At 42.2% G+C, this 19,268-nt stretch overlaps 1 protein-coding gene across 3 annotated transcripts in view; it reads right to left on the bottom strand.

Moving 5' to 3' along the window:
• Positions 1–4,497: 4,497 nt before the first annotated feature.
• RCAN2 (regulator of calcineurin 2) overlaps positions 4,498–19,268 on the bottom strand; it is a 92,511-nt gene continuing 77,740 nt past the window's right edge. For all 3 annotated transcript variants that reach the window (XM_005239180.4, XM_055810617.1, XM_013300609.3), the window contains one exon: positions 4,498–11,702. In XM_005239180.4, coding sequence (XP_005239237.3) covers positions 11,542–11,702 — 161 coding nt within the window. In that variant the 3' untranslated portion in view covers positions 4,498–11,541. The remainder of the gene's footprint in view (positions 11,703–19,268) is intronic.

The following is a 19,268-nucleotide window of genomic DNA, read 5'->3' as shown; positions in this document are numbered from 1 at the left end:
GCTTGTAGCAACTTCGTAATTTCAGTCCCCTATTTCACTGGGGTTCCGTGTGAAGTTGGGAGTTCTCTCTCGTTCCAAATTGCCTTGTGTGCATGGACAACTCCAAAGGCATATTTCGAATCCTTATAAATGTTGACTCTCCTTGACTTAATTTCAAGGGTCGAGTGAGGGTTATTAATTCAGCCTTCTGGGCAGAAGTGTTGCTAAGTCTGCTTTGTCTTCCATCAGTAAACGGTTCCATTTCTGCCTCAGATAATGGCTCATCTCAAAGGTCTGTCCTGCTGGAGTGAACTTGTTCTATAAATGTCAAACAGTTGTGATGTAATTCTCCAGTTTCTGAGGTCAGAAGCAGAGTATCTGGGTTACGGGTAGATGTTTGAGAGAGCATCACATCATCTTGCTTCAACAACATTGCTTGATACTGAGCCAATCCACTTGGAGAAATCCAGTAATGTCCTTTATTTTTGAGGAGAGAGATCACAGCGTGGGGTGCATACACACTAAGGGGTTGGCCCAGAGTCAGATTTGGAGATGCTTTGATCAGAATTACAGTTGCAGGTACTGCTCTCAAACAGACAGGCCACCTTAGTTATTTGGAGAAGTATCCCACCAGTCCCTTCCAGCTTCCTACCTTCTGTGTAAGCACTCTCAGTGCCACTTGTCTTCCATGCACAGGCGACTGAAACAGCTTCCGCAAATTTTGGAGTCCCAATGTGGGGGCTTCCATCAGCTTTCTTTTTATTTCATCAAACGGTTTTTGGCATTCTGGAGTCCATTCTAACACTGTTTCTGGTCATATAAGGTTTGGCTATCAAGCCAAAATTTGGAATCCAGAGCCAACACCATCCAGCCATTCTTAGAAACCCTCACAATTGTTTCTTTGAGGTGGGGACAGCAATTCTGCATATCGCCTCTAACCTGCCAGCACCCAGCTTTCTAGTGGGCTTCCCTTCTTCTGGTTTGGGCCTTCTTTCTAGAAACTCAATATCCTGCTAGGCCTAAAAAGATTCAGTAAGCTTATAGTCACCTCCAAACACTCTTCCTGAGCATCTGTTCCAATCAGTGTATCATCCACATACTGTAACATTGAAATGTTTTCATACTCATGCCACCATCATTCCAATTCTTTTGCCAAAATATTACCAAATATTGTGGGGCTATTCTTGAATCCCTGGGGAAGGACCATCTGGCACAGTTGCATCTTCCATCCTGTGCATCCCATTCAAAAGCAAAGATAAGTTGAGTGTTCATCCACTAGTATGCAAAAGAAAGCATCTTTCAGATCTAGCACTGTAAAACACATATTAGTTTCTGGTATTGAGGTGAGGAAAGTATAGGGATTTAGGACTATTGGGTGGACATTGACTATCCAGGTATTAACTTCTCATAAGTCTTGTACCAATCTATATTCCAAAGATTTAGTTGTTTGGTTTTTTTTACCTGGACTGGAGTGTTAAATTCTGACTGACGCTCTTGTAACAGACCAAATTTCAAGAAAGAGTTTATTAATGGTTCCAATCCTTGTCGGGCCTCTGACTTTACAGGATATTAGTTTTTTTCTTACTGGTTGTACTCCTGGTTTCAGCTCAGTTTTTACTGGATCCATGTTTTTCACTTATCCTGGGATTTCCAATGCCCAACCTAGCTATATGACTGCATCCAAAACTTCATCAGGAGTCTCTTCCTTCATAGGTTTTTCTTCGATGAGCAGGCATATTTGTGCTTTCCATGCATTTTCTGGAGGAACATGCAACTGGACAGAGTCCTCAGAAAAAGTTAATTGTGCATTTCACTTACAAAGCAGATCTTATCTAAGCAGAGGTAAGGGACATTCTGGAACATAGAGAAATTTGTGCATTAATTTCACGTCACCATTCAATAATTCCATTGGCTGTAAAAATGGCCTGCAGATCTCCCTCCCTGTCACACCAACACAATTTATTTTGGTTTTATTTAAAGGTCCCATGCAGCTAGTTACTACAGAATGAGTAGCTCAAGTGTCTATCAAGAAATCTGTTTTATTCCCCAGCTTAACTGGAACCAGATGATCGGCTGGGGAAATAGTAATGGGTGCCTCCGGTCCCCTTCGATCTAAACAATTTTCTGTCATAACTCCTACTGCTCCTTCTGACTCCCTTTTCTGCCCACTTGCAAGTAGTGGACATTCCTTCTGACTGCAATAGGCACATCGTTTGGTTCCAAGAGGCAGGTCACCTCGTCCTTGCTCCTGACCTCATCCTCTCCATCCTCCCCCCCCTCGGATACTCATTCCTCTTCCTCATCCTTGTCCATTAGTTAAACCAGCTAACAACAAGGTTTGAAATTTGGCTTGGCTTTTTTTCTCTTTTTCTTCTAATTCATCTCTGATATACACTTTGTAGGCAATAGACACTAGCTGTGAAATCACCATTCTGCCTGCCCTTTCTGCCTTTTGAAGTGTTTTTCTGATATCTGGTGCAGATTGTCCAATGCAAAGACATTAAATTGCATCCTGCTTCCTTTGTTTTCAGGGTCTAAATCAGTCCACTTACGAGCCACTACACAGAGTCTCTTATAAATAAAAGGCCAAAGATGATTCTTTCTCTCCTTGTTTTACCTCCTATAATTTTCCAGGGTTCTCAGATTTCTCTGCTCCACTCTAAATTCCATACAAGATTACCCTTTGATATGTTTTCAACCAGCCTAACCCCATGATGTTACTCGGGATCCTCTCTGGGGGGAAATTAATTGGGATTTGGGGTTCCCTGTAATACATTCTTGTAAATACGTTCAATTTTACAATTTGAGTTTATCATTTCAATTTAATAATTTCGTATCAACGGTGCTTGTGCAGGTCTAAAGATGGGCAAGTTGTAAGGCAGTCGCTTGCATGTCGTAGATTAAATAGGCAAAAACCAGGGCCCAGGCTGGGGCAGCTGTGCTTTGACCCGACTGTAAAGGCAAGAAGCAAAATTCACCTTCTGGATATCTGCAAGTGCTTCTTCATTAAAAAAAAAAAAACAAACCAAAACCCAACAAACCAAAACACAAACAAACCAAAAAAACCCCAAAACAAACAAGTGATTTTATTCAGGTGTTACTATCTGCCTTTTTTCTCCTTTTGTGTTCTAAAGGCTCCAGATTTTCCATTTTTTACCTGGCAGATGCTTTTTCCCATGTTGTGATGTTCAAGACCCATAGCCACACCCTGGAATGAAGAGGAAAATGAATTTATCCATCCCCATCTCACTAGAAACTGAACTGCAGGATGGGACAAAAATCCGAGCTGGGTTTCCCACCTTTACTAGTTGAGAATCTGTGCTACATGTAGGTCCAAGCCCGTGCCTTATGTACGTACATACATCTATTACCCCACTTTGTGGCAGTGTACAAAAAACATTATACTTTTACTGATGCATAGGAACATGTTACTTATTAATCACTTTATAGCCTAATTTGTCATGTCCTGGCGCAAACAAGCATGACAATGCAAAGAAAACAAAACCAGGGGGTTTGGGGGTTGAGGTGGTTTTTTTTCCATACAGAATGAACCTGCTTTCTTGTTGATGGCAGCCTATGGAGGCTTCACATCTCCAACACAGGACATTATTAGTAAGCAGGTAGAAAAGGGTGTACCTGTAACAGGTGTAACCTGTGTACAGGCAAGGTTCTTGGTAATCCAGGTAAGATTCTGGCTCCCTCCCCTCCTCTGTGTGTAAAGTTACAGCTTGGCTTCATGAACTGGAGATCACTGAGCTGGCCAGGCTCCTGCGGTAAGGGACTCACCCAAGCCTGGGGCAGTGGCAAAGCCTGGTCCTGGTACGTAAATTCTTAAAGCAAGGGTGATACCTTCCCCCCCCTCACCCCAGCTCTACCCAGCTCTAAGAACTGTAGTAGGAGACAAGGTTCTTTTAATTGTTCTCTTAGTATCTTTTTTCCCCCTCCCCTTCATTACTGTTGTGCCGTCACAGGTACAAGACAGACTAGTAGAAAACTGGAAATCTATACTGCTGCTGTGATTGGTAGAAGCTGTTTGTATGTGGCTTTCTACAGAGCAAACTGAGGTTAACCACATCTGTGGCACAAGCTTCATCATCTCATTCCTGACAGCGACCCACACCAGGAGCTGGGGACAAAGGGGTAAAACCCAAACCAAAACAAAAAAACATTATAATATTGCACTTGTGTGTATTGAGACATCTAGTTGCGTGCCCTTCAACAGCAGTGTGCTGCCTCACACCAATAGCTACTGCCATTAAGTAGGAAAAATAGTACTCACATTTACTGCTGGCTCCAATGTTAATTTTGGCTTCTAGTCACTCAGATCCAGAGGTGTGGGGAACTACAGCAGTTACCTGCACACTTCTGCAGTGGCTGGAACTAGTCACTAGAGGGTATAGGTGTATATGGATTTAAGGCACTGATCTAAATAGTTGGAAATTATATTTATCTTGGATACAAAAAATGGCTCAGCTGCTTAACACTGTTATAAAATGAAAACAAAGAATGGACAAGGAGTTTTCTAATTCCACCAAAATGTTTAATACCTTAATAGATTTTCATTGATGTACAGAGCTAATGTGAATATTTGTACAAAATATGTGGTTAAAAATAGTATTGATTTATAATATATACAGATATGTCACATCTGTCAGAAATGCAGACATTTGAATGAAAACATGAGTAATGTTTTTAAATCTACAACAACATACATGAAATATTTCTGCAGCTACCCACAGCAGGACAACTTGCCAAATGGACACTGAAGGATCTGTCAGTCATTACTGATGGCATTTCTTTCAGAAGTTTCTGAACAAGAACTCTGCTCTAAAATGGATTCAAAACATCTACCTTCATTAACCGAATAGCGAGAACACATCTGTGTGACACTAATGTAGACACAACTTTCTCATACTAGATAAATGACCAATTACAGTAATTAGTTAAAACAAGGCTGATTTTCTAGTGTACAATAATAAAGAAGTTTAATTCTTCTTGCTGGATACTCTTACTCAGATGAGTGAGGAAGCCCCTGACTCATGGAGAGCAAACGGGCCCTTCTTAATACAGCTCTCAATTACATGGATTTAAATCCTGAATTCTGTCCTTCAGGTTCTAAGTATCTTCATTTTTCATTAACGGTGAGGCCTGCGCACACTTCACAGCTTCCCCAGCCTTACTCCAGCAAGAATCTCACTAACACATGTCCCCAATTCTAGGCTTTGTAGCTACTGCATCAGTACACAATCCTGTACGAAGATAACTCTTACTGTAGCCCCAGAATCTCTGCGTAGCAACTGAACAAACAGACAACGGAGAGATTAATTAAAGCTGTCTTTTAATGCTTTCTGAGCACTTCTGCAGTGGCAGCATTCGGGGCTCTTGCCTTTCCATCAGAAGTGCTGCTGCTGTTCTACCTCTAGCAGTGCAAGCTTCCCTCCCCTGCAAGCCAAAGCAAACATACTTAACGCTTCAAATGGACATGTGGGAAAGCCTTTACAACACTTCCTCCCTTGTAAATTTACTCCTGTATGCTGCAGTTTGCATGTATTTACAAAAAAAAAAAAAAAAAAGCACAGCTCATGTTAGAAAAAACATCTCCTTTTATGAGAAGCCTAGAATATTTGAAGCTGCTGTACTACCCCCCTGCCCTTCCCCACCCAAAGATGTGCTAAACCACGAAAAGCAGTGTTTGTTTTTGGGTTGGGTTGTTGGGGTTTTTTTTTCCCTAGCTTAACTAGTTATTCAAAAGCATTGTGTGAGGATGAGTATAGATGATGATCTGTCTGGGACTTTAATCCATACCTAGTTTTGCTACCCAAGCAGGATTTCTTAGGCAGAAGGGAATCAAGGAAATGTGAAAGTCTTAAATTCATACTAATATATGAGAGAAAGTCTGAAGTGGCGAAATGTTTAGTGATAAAATGTTTACTACTAAAGAAGGAACAAAAATAAATTTAGTAAAGGTCCTTTAGAGGATGTGATTTGAAATAACTGTAACCCTCATCACGATATCCGCAATAACCTACTTAAATCCCCTCTTCCATAGAAAGCTTGTTCCGGCTCCTCAGCTGCGCGACAGACGCTGCCTTCACTTCAAGCAAGCTGCTCCAATAAGTCTACCTGTAACACCACCAAACCGACTACTGGTTTGATGATCAGGCAGTAAAATAGCAAAGAACCCAACCCTTGTGAGCTGCTGAATCCATTTTAAGAAGTTGAGTGGATCATCAGGGTGCGAGTTGGCAACTACAGACTCCCCTTTGCAACACCCCCTCCTTCAATCACCGTTTCGCTTGCTTTGATTGTGGGACAAAAAAATGGAGGCTGCACAAGGAACAGCAATAGCCCCGGTATTGGTAACAAAGTACAGTGAGCTCCGGCTGTGAGTGATCAAGGTGGGAGCCGTAGAAGCTTCAGGCCCCTCCTGCAGCTGGGAGAAATGCTTTTACATCTCACTAGTCAGCGCCATGCAGGGTCAGGTTGCACATTATCACCTGCTGCACGAAAGCCCAGGATAAAATATTGCCTCTTTGCGTGTCCAAATTGTGTATTGAAGTTACACACGTACAGTCACGTCCTCAACCGAAGACCAGTTTGTGATCCTCTGGGATGTACAGCCCTCTACCATCTGCAACCCAAGCCTCGAAGCTTACTTCCAGGGGTTGTGTCCAGTGCCAAACAAGACAGAAAAGCCACAGTCAGCATGTAGGTAATGCAGCATTTCAGTTGGATCAGGAGGAGAACCTTACTGTAGTTGGGGAAACCTCATTTGTTGCTTAAAAGTGAAGAATAAATCAGGCCTCCTGTAGCACATTTCGCCTCTAAAGTGCTCCGCCAGAAGATGGCTATTACTATTTATAGTCAAAACAGAGGTCAGGGCCTATCTTTTCACAAGGAATCGGCAAGCTCAGAGCTTACGATTCCAACAAGATTTCTTAAGCGGATCTGATTTTCAGAATCATGAACAATCACCTTTTGAGAAACTAAGTATTTCATGCCAGGCACCCAGAAAAAAAAATTAGTAATAATTTTTGCAAATGCAGATCTGAATGATCAAATATAAGAATTTCACAAGACAGTCAGCAAACTCATCTCCTGGTTTCTGATCCTTTGCAAGATCCAGTACAAATTGATGCAGGGGACTACAATTAGTTTCAGTTTTTGTAATAATTAGTATTAACAGACGGTTTTCCCCAGCCTGGATGCCACGTTCCTTACTGAAGCACTCACGCCCGCTGCATTTAGCCATTATTATAACAGCACAGGAAGAACCACACTGGCTCTCGGTGCTTCTGCTCACCAGGGACTGCGCTGTGGGGTTTTTTTTGCATACACCCAGCCAAATCCACAGCAAGCCAGTGCAAGTTCACATGACTCTGAAACTGCAGCAGTTTAAAATGGGGCACGGCACATCTTGCCAAGGAGAGCTATTTTTTCACCTTCATTTCTACTGAAACAGAGGTTGGCCTATGTCACACACTTCAGCATTTTCAGTTCTACCAGTTAAGCAAGCAGTAGTATATACCACGCTAGTCAGTTTATTAATATAGTTTAACTCTTTAAATGTTGCTTTTCAAAATGCCAGTGCAAGCAGAACACAAAAATATTGTTTGCCGTATTTATTTTAAACTAAACTCTGAATTATACAAGTGTAAAAGTGATTAATTAGCCAATAGCTTTTCAATACTTCTATAAAATATGACTAAATAGAATATTTCAAAAATATGTACAATATAATGGAAACGCTAAGGTAACCTGTCACAGTGCTCAGACATACCACTGTAATCAAGTCTTGCAAGATGGTTCAGTCTGTTACTCTCTACAACGAACAGTCTTTCTTTTTGCAGAAAGCTTTTTCGCTGTTGCAGAATGGGAAGGAGGGGTGAAAAAAGACCAAAATAAAACCCACTCACGCCTCCCACCCAATTTAGAATCCAATAAATGTTAAACAATTTATCATTTTTGTAACATAAAGCACTTTACAGTAATTATGCCTGTAGTCTTGTTATGGTTGAGGAAGGGATGCTGTTGCCATGTTTTCTTGCTGAAAACAAAGCATACTTGAGCGTGTATGTATATGTTAGGAAGGGGGGAGTTTGTACTACCTTGTCAATTACAAAAATCAAGGCCACAGAAATTCTTTGTTCTTTTGTTCCAAAAAAGCAGACTCCAAAATGCCCTTTCTCTGTGCATTGTAAAGGTTTTCATGCTCTTAAGTCGGCTTCGGAAATCATTAGAATTTTGTATCAGAAGAGGTCAGAAAGGCCAAGCAGGCAGTGGGCAACAGAAACAGCAACTGTACTCCCCTAATTTCTTTCTGGAATTTCCAGGCAGCAGCAGGAGCAGTGTCTGCCCAAGAGAGGGCCCCAGGGCATTGCTGCCAGCCTCTCCCACAGGCACCTGCTTTGGAAAAGAAATTAAAAGGACATAGTCTATGTCACCGTCCATCAGAAGCTGTAACGTAGCACAGGGACCCCCTTCTTACAGTATTACAACACGAGGGAAGCTACTTGAGTGCTGCAGGCACCCTGTGAGAGGTGCAAGTCAGAGGGACCGAGCTCATAAAGGCTGCACAGAAAAAAATTCCTGCTGAGGTCAGGAGGGGCTGTGCCTGGGAATTACTGAATGAAAGAGGACAGCTACCCTCCCGGATGGTCACCGTTCAGTGAAAGAAGCCTTTCTTCCGTGCCAGGCAAGAACCAGCCTTTAGCAAAATGCCGGGCTCGCGTAAGAGTCACAAGTGCTGTTACTTTTATGACAGGGACATCGCTCCATGACACCTGAAACACATTTCTACGACAAACATTATTTTATCATATAAAGGTGATGGATAAGCTTTGACTATAGTTACAAGAAGTTACGTAGAAGCCTGCTTCTTTGAGTTTTCAGGTTTGTAGTTGCGTTTCTATTTCTGTGCTTTAACCAATGAGCCACGTTCCACTCCCTCCTGGGTAGCACTATGTAGTTGGGTTTTTTAAAAAAAGAGTAGCCATTGAATGGGGCCTGGTTTGAAATCTGTCTGAAAACACACTTTGAGGAAAGAACATTTAAGATCCAATGCTTTAATTTGCAGTATAGTTTTACATAATTTGAGGCCAAAGTCCATAGTTCAGAACCAAGCCTCTCCCAAGTTTGAGTACGTGGATACAAGGACTAGATTCAGCCTCCAACGCTTCTGCATGTAAAAAAGATTCAGAGCATCAACTTTAATTGGAGATGATCTCTGATTGCTTACATCAGTTGAGGATGCAGCCAGTAATTTCTTCCATACAGCATATATCAACAAAAAAACCTTATGTGCTTAAACCTTACTCCCCCTGTTTATACTGGTTGAAACCCCACAGACCTTAGCATTCTGTGTGTTCTCGAAAAAGACAGTGGTGTTACTCCTGAAATACTGTAGGTGGCCTGTGACGGCGATTTTGACAGGAACATCTGGGTATAGTCCTAGGGCAATGAGTGACAATTTATTTATTTAAACCAATTCTAAATGCATCACTGAAAAAAAATAATTGAAGTAAAATCTCTAAGGAGTTACTTTAAGACAACTTTACACAGATACCATGAGGATACTGAAGCCCCATTTTTTTTCAGCCTCTGCTGTATTTGATGTGCTTCTATTAGTGTAACACACACACAACGATGTCCATAATGCAGTAACAAGTATCACGTTATAAATACACGCTAAGTAAAGCACTACATCTCAACAGGAGTATTAGGGGGCAGAGGCAGTCAGAGAATGAACTGTATGAGAACAGTAAGCCCTCATCCTCAGAATGTCCTCACCGTGCATGTCGAGGATGGCATTTCCCATCTTCATCGACAAAGCGCCGTGCTTTTCTTTCTGAAGTACTGCAGAGGCAATGCCCCATCAAGGGGGACCTGACTCTGCTGGAGCTTGTAGCCTCACTGCTAATTAAGGATGGAATGGAACCCTCCCTCAAAAACCTCATCATTAGGTTTTATGACAAAAATCTTGATTACAGAACCTAAGCTGACTTTTCAGATCCTAGAAGGAGCTTCCAAGATGTATTTACTTTTTTAACTTGTAAAGTATCTGCGGGATCTCACTGTGCCATTTTATAGTCACTTTTGGGAGTACAGTTGCAGCTAATTAGCTTAAAAATCCCACTGTGTCTTACACATATGCTCAGTTTTCTGCAGTATTAATTTCAGTGGAACTACTCATGTGCATAAATTAAGCGCATGCTTAAATATATGCAAAATCTGAGCTCAAATGTCTAGAAAATATGTTCTCAAAATGACAAGTATGCATAAAAAAAAAATCATCATGGAAGGTCTGCCAGACAGGGAATCTGGTATCTGTCTGCTGTCAGCCATGATGAAAACACAGAACAATTTTTGTAACCCAGTACACATTGCAAGTGAAAGAAACATGCAGGACAGAGTGAAAAAAGGGGATTCAATTGCATGCAGTCTAATCTCAAGTGTGTAATTATGGTCCTGTTTTCTTTGGCCTAAAAAAAAAAAAAAAAAAAAAAAAAAAAAGAGAGAGAGAGAAAACCAACAAAAGAACACCAACTAACCTCTCCTCACCTCCACAAACCCAAACTGCATACAGCTCAAAAAGGGCCTTAAAGCACAGGAAGTGGGGAGGGAAAAGTTCTGAATATGAGATGTATGAGTAATTACTAACAGTTTCAGGGCTATTCAACACACCACTAGGAAAGGATTCAGCCTGTATCATTACTAGAACTTACAGCTATGAGAGCAATGAATGCCATCTTCAACGAGCAGTCTGTTAGCTTCTCTTTCTCCTCAAATCAGAGCGAAGTACTGCTCATATCTTTATGGAAAATAAAATTACAATCCCTATTGATATTCTGGCTCCCTCCTCCTCAGAGAGAACTGAAAGACGCCAGGCTGTCCTGCGAGCCACTGCCTCCCCCCTCTGCCCCACATCCCCTCCACCATTTAGGACCAGTGTACTCCACAACTGTTGGTGGAAAAGGGTGTTTTTCTGCTGTTCCTAAAAATGTTGCAAAGATAGTATTCCTTACAGAAAATTCCAGGGGGATAAAGGCCACCAAGCTGCTAGTGGATTTACAAACACACATACCTCCTAAAATTAAAACCAGAAAGGAAAAAAAAAAAAGTGGGAAAGACTACGATCTGCTGGGGAACTGAGGAGGTCAGAGGAGCAGGCTGCTTGGTGAAGGGCAGCAGCAAGTATTCTGGGAGTCTGAATATCAAGCCTGGTATCTGCCTAATTGCTCACCCTGAAAGATCTCTCTGGGAGTGATTTTTAAGCTTGCAAATTATAGCTGTGAAAAAAATCCTCAGACTGAAAGCTCCCTTGTTTCTGCAACCTTGTTTTGTCCTTTCCAGAAAAATCTATTAGTTGGTGTGTGATATGGTTACATATACAAAGATCTTTTTCCTAGCCCTTTTATTACATAGGCTTGATTACAGTGAAGGGATTTCAATGAGTTTAATGTCCTGGTACTCAAAAGGCAATGGCTGCCTTTCAACAGAACAAAGCGAACAAAAACCAAGAGCTGTGCTGGAGGAGAGAAGTGCTGCTTCTGCCGGAGAGGCTCAGTTAGATACAGGAGGCGGCAGACCAGGGCGTCGAGTTTGAATGATTTTTGGCTTTGGAGAATTCTTTGGGTCCTCATCTTCTTCCATGTCGCTGTCGCAGACGTGCACTACCACACTGGGAGTCGACTCTGTTCCTGCGTGCAGCTCGTATTTCTCTCCTGGAAGCAGACAAAAACAGATCAAGAGATGATAGCCTGAGTAGCAGCACAGCTCATGGCGCACCTGGAGTGCAGAATACTCCTGCACCTGGACAGCGTAGGCAAGTGTGTGCTGCTCCTAAATACAGGTGAGGGCAAGCATGGCTAGGCTGTATCGGCTGTCACGATAGATTCTGGGTATCCTGCCCCCACGGGGGCAGTGATCATTGGTCTGCAAGGCATAATTAAATACCCTGGCGTCTATAATAGTGTTTTGCACCAGTATTAGTGGCCAACAGCTCTGGAAAAAACACAAAGAGAACACAGAAGATCATGGTTAAGAAGAGGGACTGGAATCCAACCTACCAAACGTTTGGTCTGAAGCCATATCACACCCATTGGGTTGGGGCTGTTTTTCACTTGTCTTTTGTTTGTCTACTTTCAGTCTAGCGTGGCTCCACGCCCAAGTAAAGTCCACTAGATTTTGCAACTTGTCACCTCCAGACAGACATCAACACTTGGTCCACTTGCTCCAAAAATAAAACAATACATATATCTACTCCATATGGATTTTGAGATTCAAAGCTCTTTAGCTGGGGCTGTAACAAATTTTGTCTCTACTGATGAGATTACAAAGTACAGTCTATAGATGCTCGCTAGCAGGCTAAGCGCGTAAAGGGTATATTAGATATTCTATCCATATACATTCCTTATTTAAGTCTCCATCCAGTACTCCTGCGAGGAAGATGAATATGGCTTAGGTGGTTACCCGTAGGAGTCCACAAGTGAACAAAGGAAGATCAGGATCAGACACAGGACTTTCAGCCCTGCATTCAGTCTGTTGGCACTAAATGTGTTTTGGATTGTACGCAGGATGCAAGTAGGCGTTAGCTATTAAATTGCAAGAAATTAATTTAAGACTGTAAAGAAAAAAAGTCCCGACGGTCACATTTCTGACAGGATGACTTGGTCTCTCAGAGGTGACAAACACCCATTTGCAGGACTAAAACTAGAAACTGTTCCTGATAATGTGCTGCCCCACTTCGGACTATGTCATCACTCTCATCTCCAAGACCCGTAAGCCACAGCCAAATTAAAACAGGCTTACAGTGACCACAGGCACACCTGATAGCTTTGATTTACTTTTTTTCATAAGACTGCTCCAGAACCACTGCATATCGCCTGCAAGAGACTCTGAGCTGAGGAAGGCGAGGTCCCAGTATACCCAGCTGACCTGTATTTGTGGTGCAGCAGCCCCTAAACACCTGCATCACAGGCAGAACCCGGCAGTACTAGGGGTCGTACGATGAGAGTGAAATGGCAGTCCCCACCTCAGAGCGCTTGTAGTTTGCTCCTGTCACTAATTGGGATTTTTATTTATTGGTAAGTTTGTGACAGACTAATTTGGGTGAGGAAGGGGTTGCAGGTTTTGTCCTGTGTTAGCACAGGCGGCTCTGGGACTGTGCTCACATGCTATTTGTGCTGACAAATTCTTGGTCCAAATAAGACTGCGTGGCTTGCAACTAGAGGACATGCTGCATTTTTGCCTAAAAAATAGGAGGCAACTAGTGAATAATAGCTCTAAGTCAGGCATCTTGCTGTGAGAAATATTTTACTGCTGTGATACCATTAATGTTGACATTTAACTGCTCTATTTTTGGCAGCCTTTCCTCTGAATCCAAATTGAGCAAAGCATTACAGGTCTTGCTGATAGGCTAAAATATAAAAAGAGAAATAGCTTGGTTGTGCTGCATTGAGAAATTATATGGTTTTTCTTTGCCTCTTTTCCCTGTGGGCTTCAGCTTAATTTCTCAGCTATGGGCTGACGTCAATGCTGCCAACCAGCACTGAAGGCTACATTGGTCACTGTCAGCTACAAGGAGCTCTGCGGTGCTGCACACACACAACGCTGGGCCCTCGCCTCGTACACCAGCACCATGAAGTAAATCTGATTCACCGCCCTCTTAAAAGGTAATAATCCCAGTTCAAATGCCACAGTCTTTTACTGTTCAGATCCTTCCCAGAAGGACTCTTTCTGCTGCAACAGAACAGTGGAAATAAGTACAGACACAAGGGAAAATATTCAGATGCCCCTGGCACAAGTAACTGCAACAGCAATTAGTGTCACTTTGCAAATCAAAATGTGATGCACTCATAAATTAGGTTTTAAAGTCATACAGTTATTTCTGAGCATAAATGAGCTGCAGACTCAGTTCTGTGCTCACTATTATTCATGCCTGCAGAACTGTGGCTCAAACTGCAGAAAACCTTTTTATGGCTGAACTAGGAACAGGACAGCTACGGGACTTTTATACAGCTGCATCTTGTTCCTCAATGTAACCATTGTTTGCAGAAAAATACTGAGGTAATAAATAAAAATAAAAATCCAAAAGATACAGCCCGATTACCCCCTCCCAGCTGCTTTTTTCTATGTTTTTTCTTTCCTCTGAAAAAACACCTCCAGCATTAGAAAAAAATTAGAGCTAAATCCACAGCAGTTAAGTTTTGAGATTCAAAATGTAAACATAACTGCAATTAAGTTTACAAAATGTAGGTTGTCCCACGCTAAGAGTAGCAAGTCGAGTTAGCATGGTTAAGACTCACCAGCTTCTGTAGTTAATATCACTCAAGCCTTTTTCCACTTACCTCATTCAGCTGTCGCTGATGCTGCCTCCTTTTGCACTCTCAGGCCCTACATCGCCCCACTGCTCCTATGTCTCCCACTTGCCTGGAGAACTCTTACAGGTTAAGCCAAAGGATTCTGGGGAGACAGGCCCTTCTCTTGCAGCAGGCTTTGTACTCTCTCTATCCCTTAATAATAAGTTGTTTAAATATTCACGTAAGCTGAGATAACAATAGACATTTACTCAGAAAAGTAGCACAAAATTTATGAAATATGCTTGAACATCTGAACTCTGCTTTCAGGATATAATGCAGGGAAGAATTAAGCACTGGCACCTCCACCATACAGATCTGTCAGAAATGCTCCTAACAAAGCCCTTAAAAACAGCAGTGATGTTCCTCTATTTATCTGCTTCGCATAAGGAAAAAAAAAAAAAAAAGGAATGTGAAGTTTCACCATTCAACAATGGCACTACCTTTTGTGACGACATTAACCACAAGCAAACCCACAGCCTCAGGTAACACAAGAAAGACGACCACAAGAACAGCAAAAAAGCAACTTAGGATATTTCAGAATCAAAAATAACAGCACATGATTTTCCATCTCTGTGAATCAGTACTATGACCTTTCATTGACGGTGTACAGAGCTCTTGTCTAATGAGGCGGTTTTGTCCAGCAAAGAATATGTCCATATATTTAATTAATAACGAAGAAATGGTAATGATACTGTGCAGCTACTTTGTCCCCGATTATGCCTCATGATCAAAGGTTAATGGGTCCAGAGCTGTTCACTCCAGGTTAAATGTGTCATTAGCATCAAAAAAATGCCTTCTACTTACAGTCCCTTTATCCAAATGCTTTACAAATAATACAGTACAAATAACATGTGGTCCTTTGTACAGGTACTTGTTTATGCAGAAAGGGATTCAACCCTTCCCATACACCATACAATACCTCTGCTACATGGTTCTGCCGTACACAAAATGGAGGAGGTGCTCTCTGGAAGCCCATTACGGATGTTGCAGAAGGACATCCTCCTCTCCTGGCCAGCAGAACAAGGCAGAGAGAAAGTCTACACCCAGCAGCTCTCCTGTACCCTGCCCATGGCAAAGGGAGGGAAGGGCAGACACAGCCACAGAACAGAGGGGAGAAGGAGGACAGAAATGGAAAACTGTAACTATCCCACATCTGCTTGTTCTTCCACCCCCTTTTCCTCCTCTCTGGAAGTCACATTTTTAGTATTTCCTTTGAATCAGTGAGAACAAACACTAGGTTTGAAAACACTTGGGTGTAGAAAACTTGCCACGTGAGACATGGTTTGAAATCCCTGTGTGCAGCATTTACTGGGCAGGGTCCTGCTCTTCCCCGTTTTCCCCTTCCCTGCGGAAGTGGTGGAGCAGGGGCAAGAGCTATATATCCCCCTCAAGAAGCCCAGCTAGAGCATGGCAGGAACAGCTACACTATAATTGTGTGGAGACAAAAGTGAAACCCTGACCCAAGCCCTACTCTGACCCCTCACCATTCACAGAGCCAGCAGCCAACTGGCACAGGCTGCTGCAGGCTCTCCTCTGCGTCCCAAGAGCTACCATGTGTAACACTTCAAATGGTGCTTTCATAATGCGAAAAATATATTTTAGACAACCTGGAGCATAGCTTGAGGGCGTTTAGGAGATGCAAAGGCTGCTGGAATGCTGATGAGGGACCGGAAAACCTCAGCGGAGAGGACCAACACTGGTACAAACTGGTCTACATGGGCTATTGGAGGTGGTGCCCAGCCTGTACTGGTTTTCAAACAGTGCCTGAAATTGTGGAGGCCAGCGCTGACTGAGGGGAAAACTGCACCAGGGAGCACACGGAACAGGTTAGTACTCAGGACCCTGACCTATATTGTGTGTGGTATAGTGCAGGTCTCATCGGTGGAGCCTTGATCCGTGAACCAAAGCCATGGGAGAAAGGCAACTTGTTTGAGCAGCCACAGTGTGGGCAGCAGGCAGGAGCTGAGATTGGCAAGGGGAGGCCAGGGTGGCACCCGGGGTCCTGGGGAAAAGCACTCCGGAGTGCAGAGTTAGGAAGTGAGAGAGTACAGGGCAGTCTGTTGTGAAGAAATTGGGGTGACAAGTTTGAAAGAGGCAATGGCAAAAGGAGAGAAGAAATACACAGGTTGGGGAGCAGACAGGGAGAGGGTAGGATTGCTTTTCAGAAAAGAAAGGGTTTATTCTAATGCCAAGAGAACGGTTTGTAAACCACTGCACTAACAAATGGCAGAGCAAATGTAGCTGCCTTTTCTTTGAGAGGAGCAGCTCTTCTGTATACACACAGCCTGGACCTGGAGATTCCACCACCACCACCCCACCCCCTTACAAGTATTTCTCATATAAAATTACTTCCTGAATTATTTCCTGTATTCCTCAGTGGATGAAACTAAAACCTTGTAAGATGTTATGGAAGAGACATCAGGGCCTAGACCAGACAACAGCTTGGTAGGTTGCAAGAGTTCCTGTAGGTGTAGGATAGAGTTAGGTCCAAGTCAGGCCAGGAGGCAAACAGCCAAACTACCACCCTAGTTCAGTGCCATGCCTTTGTATCTTCATCAGTATTTCAAACTACTGGAAGTTCTCTTGACAGTGGAAGCGCCTTTCATCAAAGAGATTAACAATCACACTTCTTTGTTTGCAATATGTTGAAAAAATTGTAGGCTGGTGGTCAGAACCAGGCATAGCCACAGATCCGGCACTGACTGGTCTATAGCGTTCTGTTCATGCCTCATTTAAAGCTCAATTTCTGCAACTGCAGAAAGTAAGAACATACATAAATCAACCCGAAACTTAATTAAATATGCCCTGACCTTCCCTGAGAAGAAAATGCACTATTGAACTCAGTTTAATGTTGAAGGACCAAAAGCCAGCTTCTTTTTGTGCACAGCAAAAACAAACCTTTCCTGATAGACCTCTGAGATGCCAGGCAGTCACTGCTGCAGGCACAAGGCTGCAAAATAAACCCAATACAAAAAATTAACCCAGAAACAAACAAACAAAAAACCAAATCAAAACAAACAAAAAAACCCCCAAACCTGTCCCAAAACTGAGCTTGGAAAAAAGATGGCACACCATAAATCTGTTAACTAGCTTCCTATTCTTATTACTCTGGAGCGAATCTCCCAGCCTTTACACCTTGGGACAGTTTTAGTCTTTACTTTTGTGGCTGTGATGATTATGGCAGTGTAGTGTGAAAGGAGATGACCTGTATTCATGGAATGTGGAAGTAGCGTGCGTCTGTGTCCAAGCGATGTACCTTATGTTCCCAGAGAAGTAGGTCAGTAAAACTCATCTTGTAGTGAGGACATAACAGAAACTGTTTGCTGTTTACACGCTCAAATCAGTTTTGCTGGTCCTCACCACGCTGAAATTACCAAATCACTGTATTTAATACAGCGAAGACACCTCACAAGTTAAAGACGTAGAAGTCAAGTTCTAACGGTCACAGTTCTTTAAACTCACTGTGCCAGTGAGCATTTTTTGATAGCTAATAAGCCACAGTTACATTTTTATTCTGTTTTTTGCTTGACTGAAAAAAAAAAACAAACACCTCGCTAACTTAGCTGAGGCTAACAGTGTTATTTGATGTACAGCAGCATGTTTTACTGATGTGATACTGAGAAATGAATTTTGGTGGGATTTGTTTTTCAATGAAATTCTAAACATAGTAAATGCACAACTGAGAACCGAGAACTGCAACACTATTTTAAAACCACCACTGCAGTTAACTAAAATTGATCTCTCTAACAAGTGCTAAAAATAGAGAGAGCACACAATGACTTTTCATATTGCTCCCTGCAGGCTCCTTAAATACGGGTGAATATGACCTTCACGCAAAGCTGTCCCAGAGTGTGGGACAATGAGTGATAATTCACATTCCACTGCTCTAGAACAGGAATTGATTTATTACCCAGCTAGTTTGGGAATTCATTTACATGCTTCCATTTACAACACTGCTGCATCAAAGGAAAAAAAACAAACAGTTTTTTGTTTTTCTTTTATTCAGCAGTTTAGAAACAACACATCAATTCAGGAAATAACAATAAGCAATATAGTATGAAGTCTTACACCTGACAGTCCTTTTCTATGGGCTTCCCTGCTGAAAGGGAATAAAACACAGGAATTTCTGATGTTCTCCTGATACATATTTTCCCCTTGTGAGAGATCCCATGTGAAAAAGATGTGAGATAAATCTGCAAAACATCTCTTCCTGCACCCCACGCACTTCAGCTCTGGGTTACTCTGGTGCAGTTACACAAAAGCCCCAGTGATGTCTGCAACTGCAAGCTACTCAGAACAAGCAAGAACCATTTTCAGTACAGCTGGGGAGAAAGCATTCTCTCATCCCACAAGAATTTCAAAAATAAACTGATAAATTTTCATGAGCTCACCTCCTCCAATTGTTATTAGATTGGATCTGAAGTGTTTTATTTCAGTATGAAAATAATTTAATAAGTTATTTTTTCTTGTGGTTTATGAATATAAATTAGACTATTTTCTAAATCATACTGCTCAGACCTGAAACTGGAACATTTTCCATTTTGAATATTTTAGAAGAGGATGCTTTAACAGCTTTGAAGGAAAATGATTTGCAAAGATGACTCAATTAAATCAAAAGTAATCCTCTCCTATGAAAAATTTTGGTTTCATCAGATGAGCATTTTCTAAGGGAAAGCACTGTTTTGAAAATCCCTCCTAGCTCCAATTCCTGGCATTAGCTGAAGATGGGAAGACAGAAGAAAGCCTACCTGCATTACCCACCGACATCTATCCTACGGTAACAGAGACTACACCTTACCCCATCCCTTCTGCATACAGTTTCCAACAGAAAGCTGGCAGTTCTAACAGAGCAATCCTGCCAGGATCGGGGAACAGTAGCCCTCTCTCGACAAACTTGTTAATGTGAGAGATTCTCTGCTCTGGTGGAGA

Source organism: Falco peregrinus, chromosome 7, assembly GCF_023634155.1.
Source record: "Falco peregrinus isolate bFalPer1 chromosome 7, bFalPer1.pri, whole genome shotgun sequence".
Classification (NCBI taxonomy): Eukaryota; Metazoa; Chordata; class Aves; order Falconiformes; family Falconidae; genus Falco; species Falco peregrinus.
Note: the sequence above shows the minus strand (reverse complement) of the source record. Positions and strands in the feature narration are given on the sequence as shown.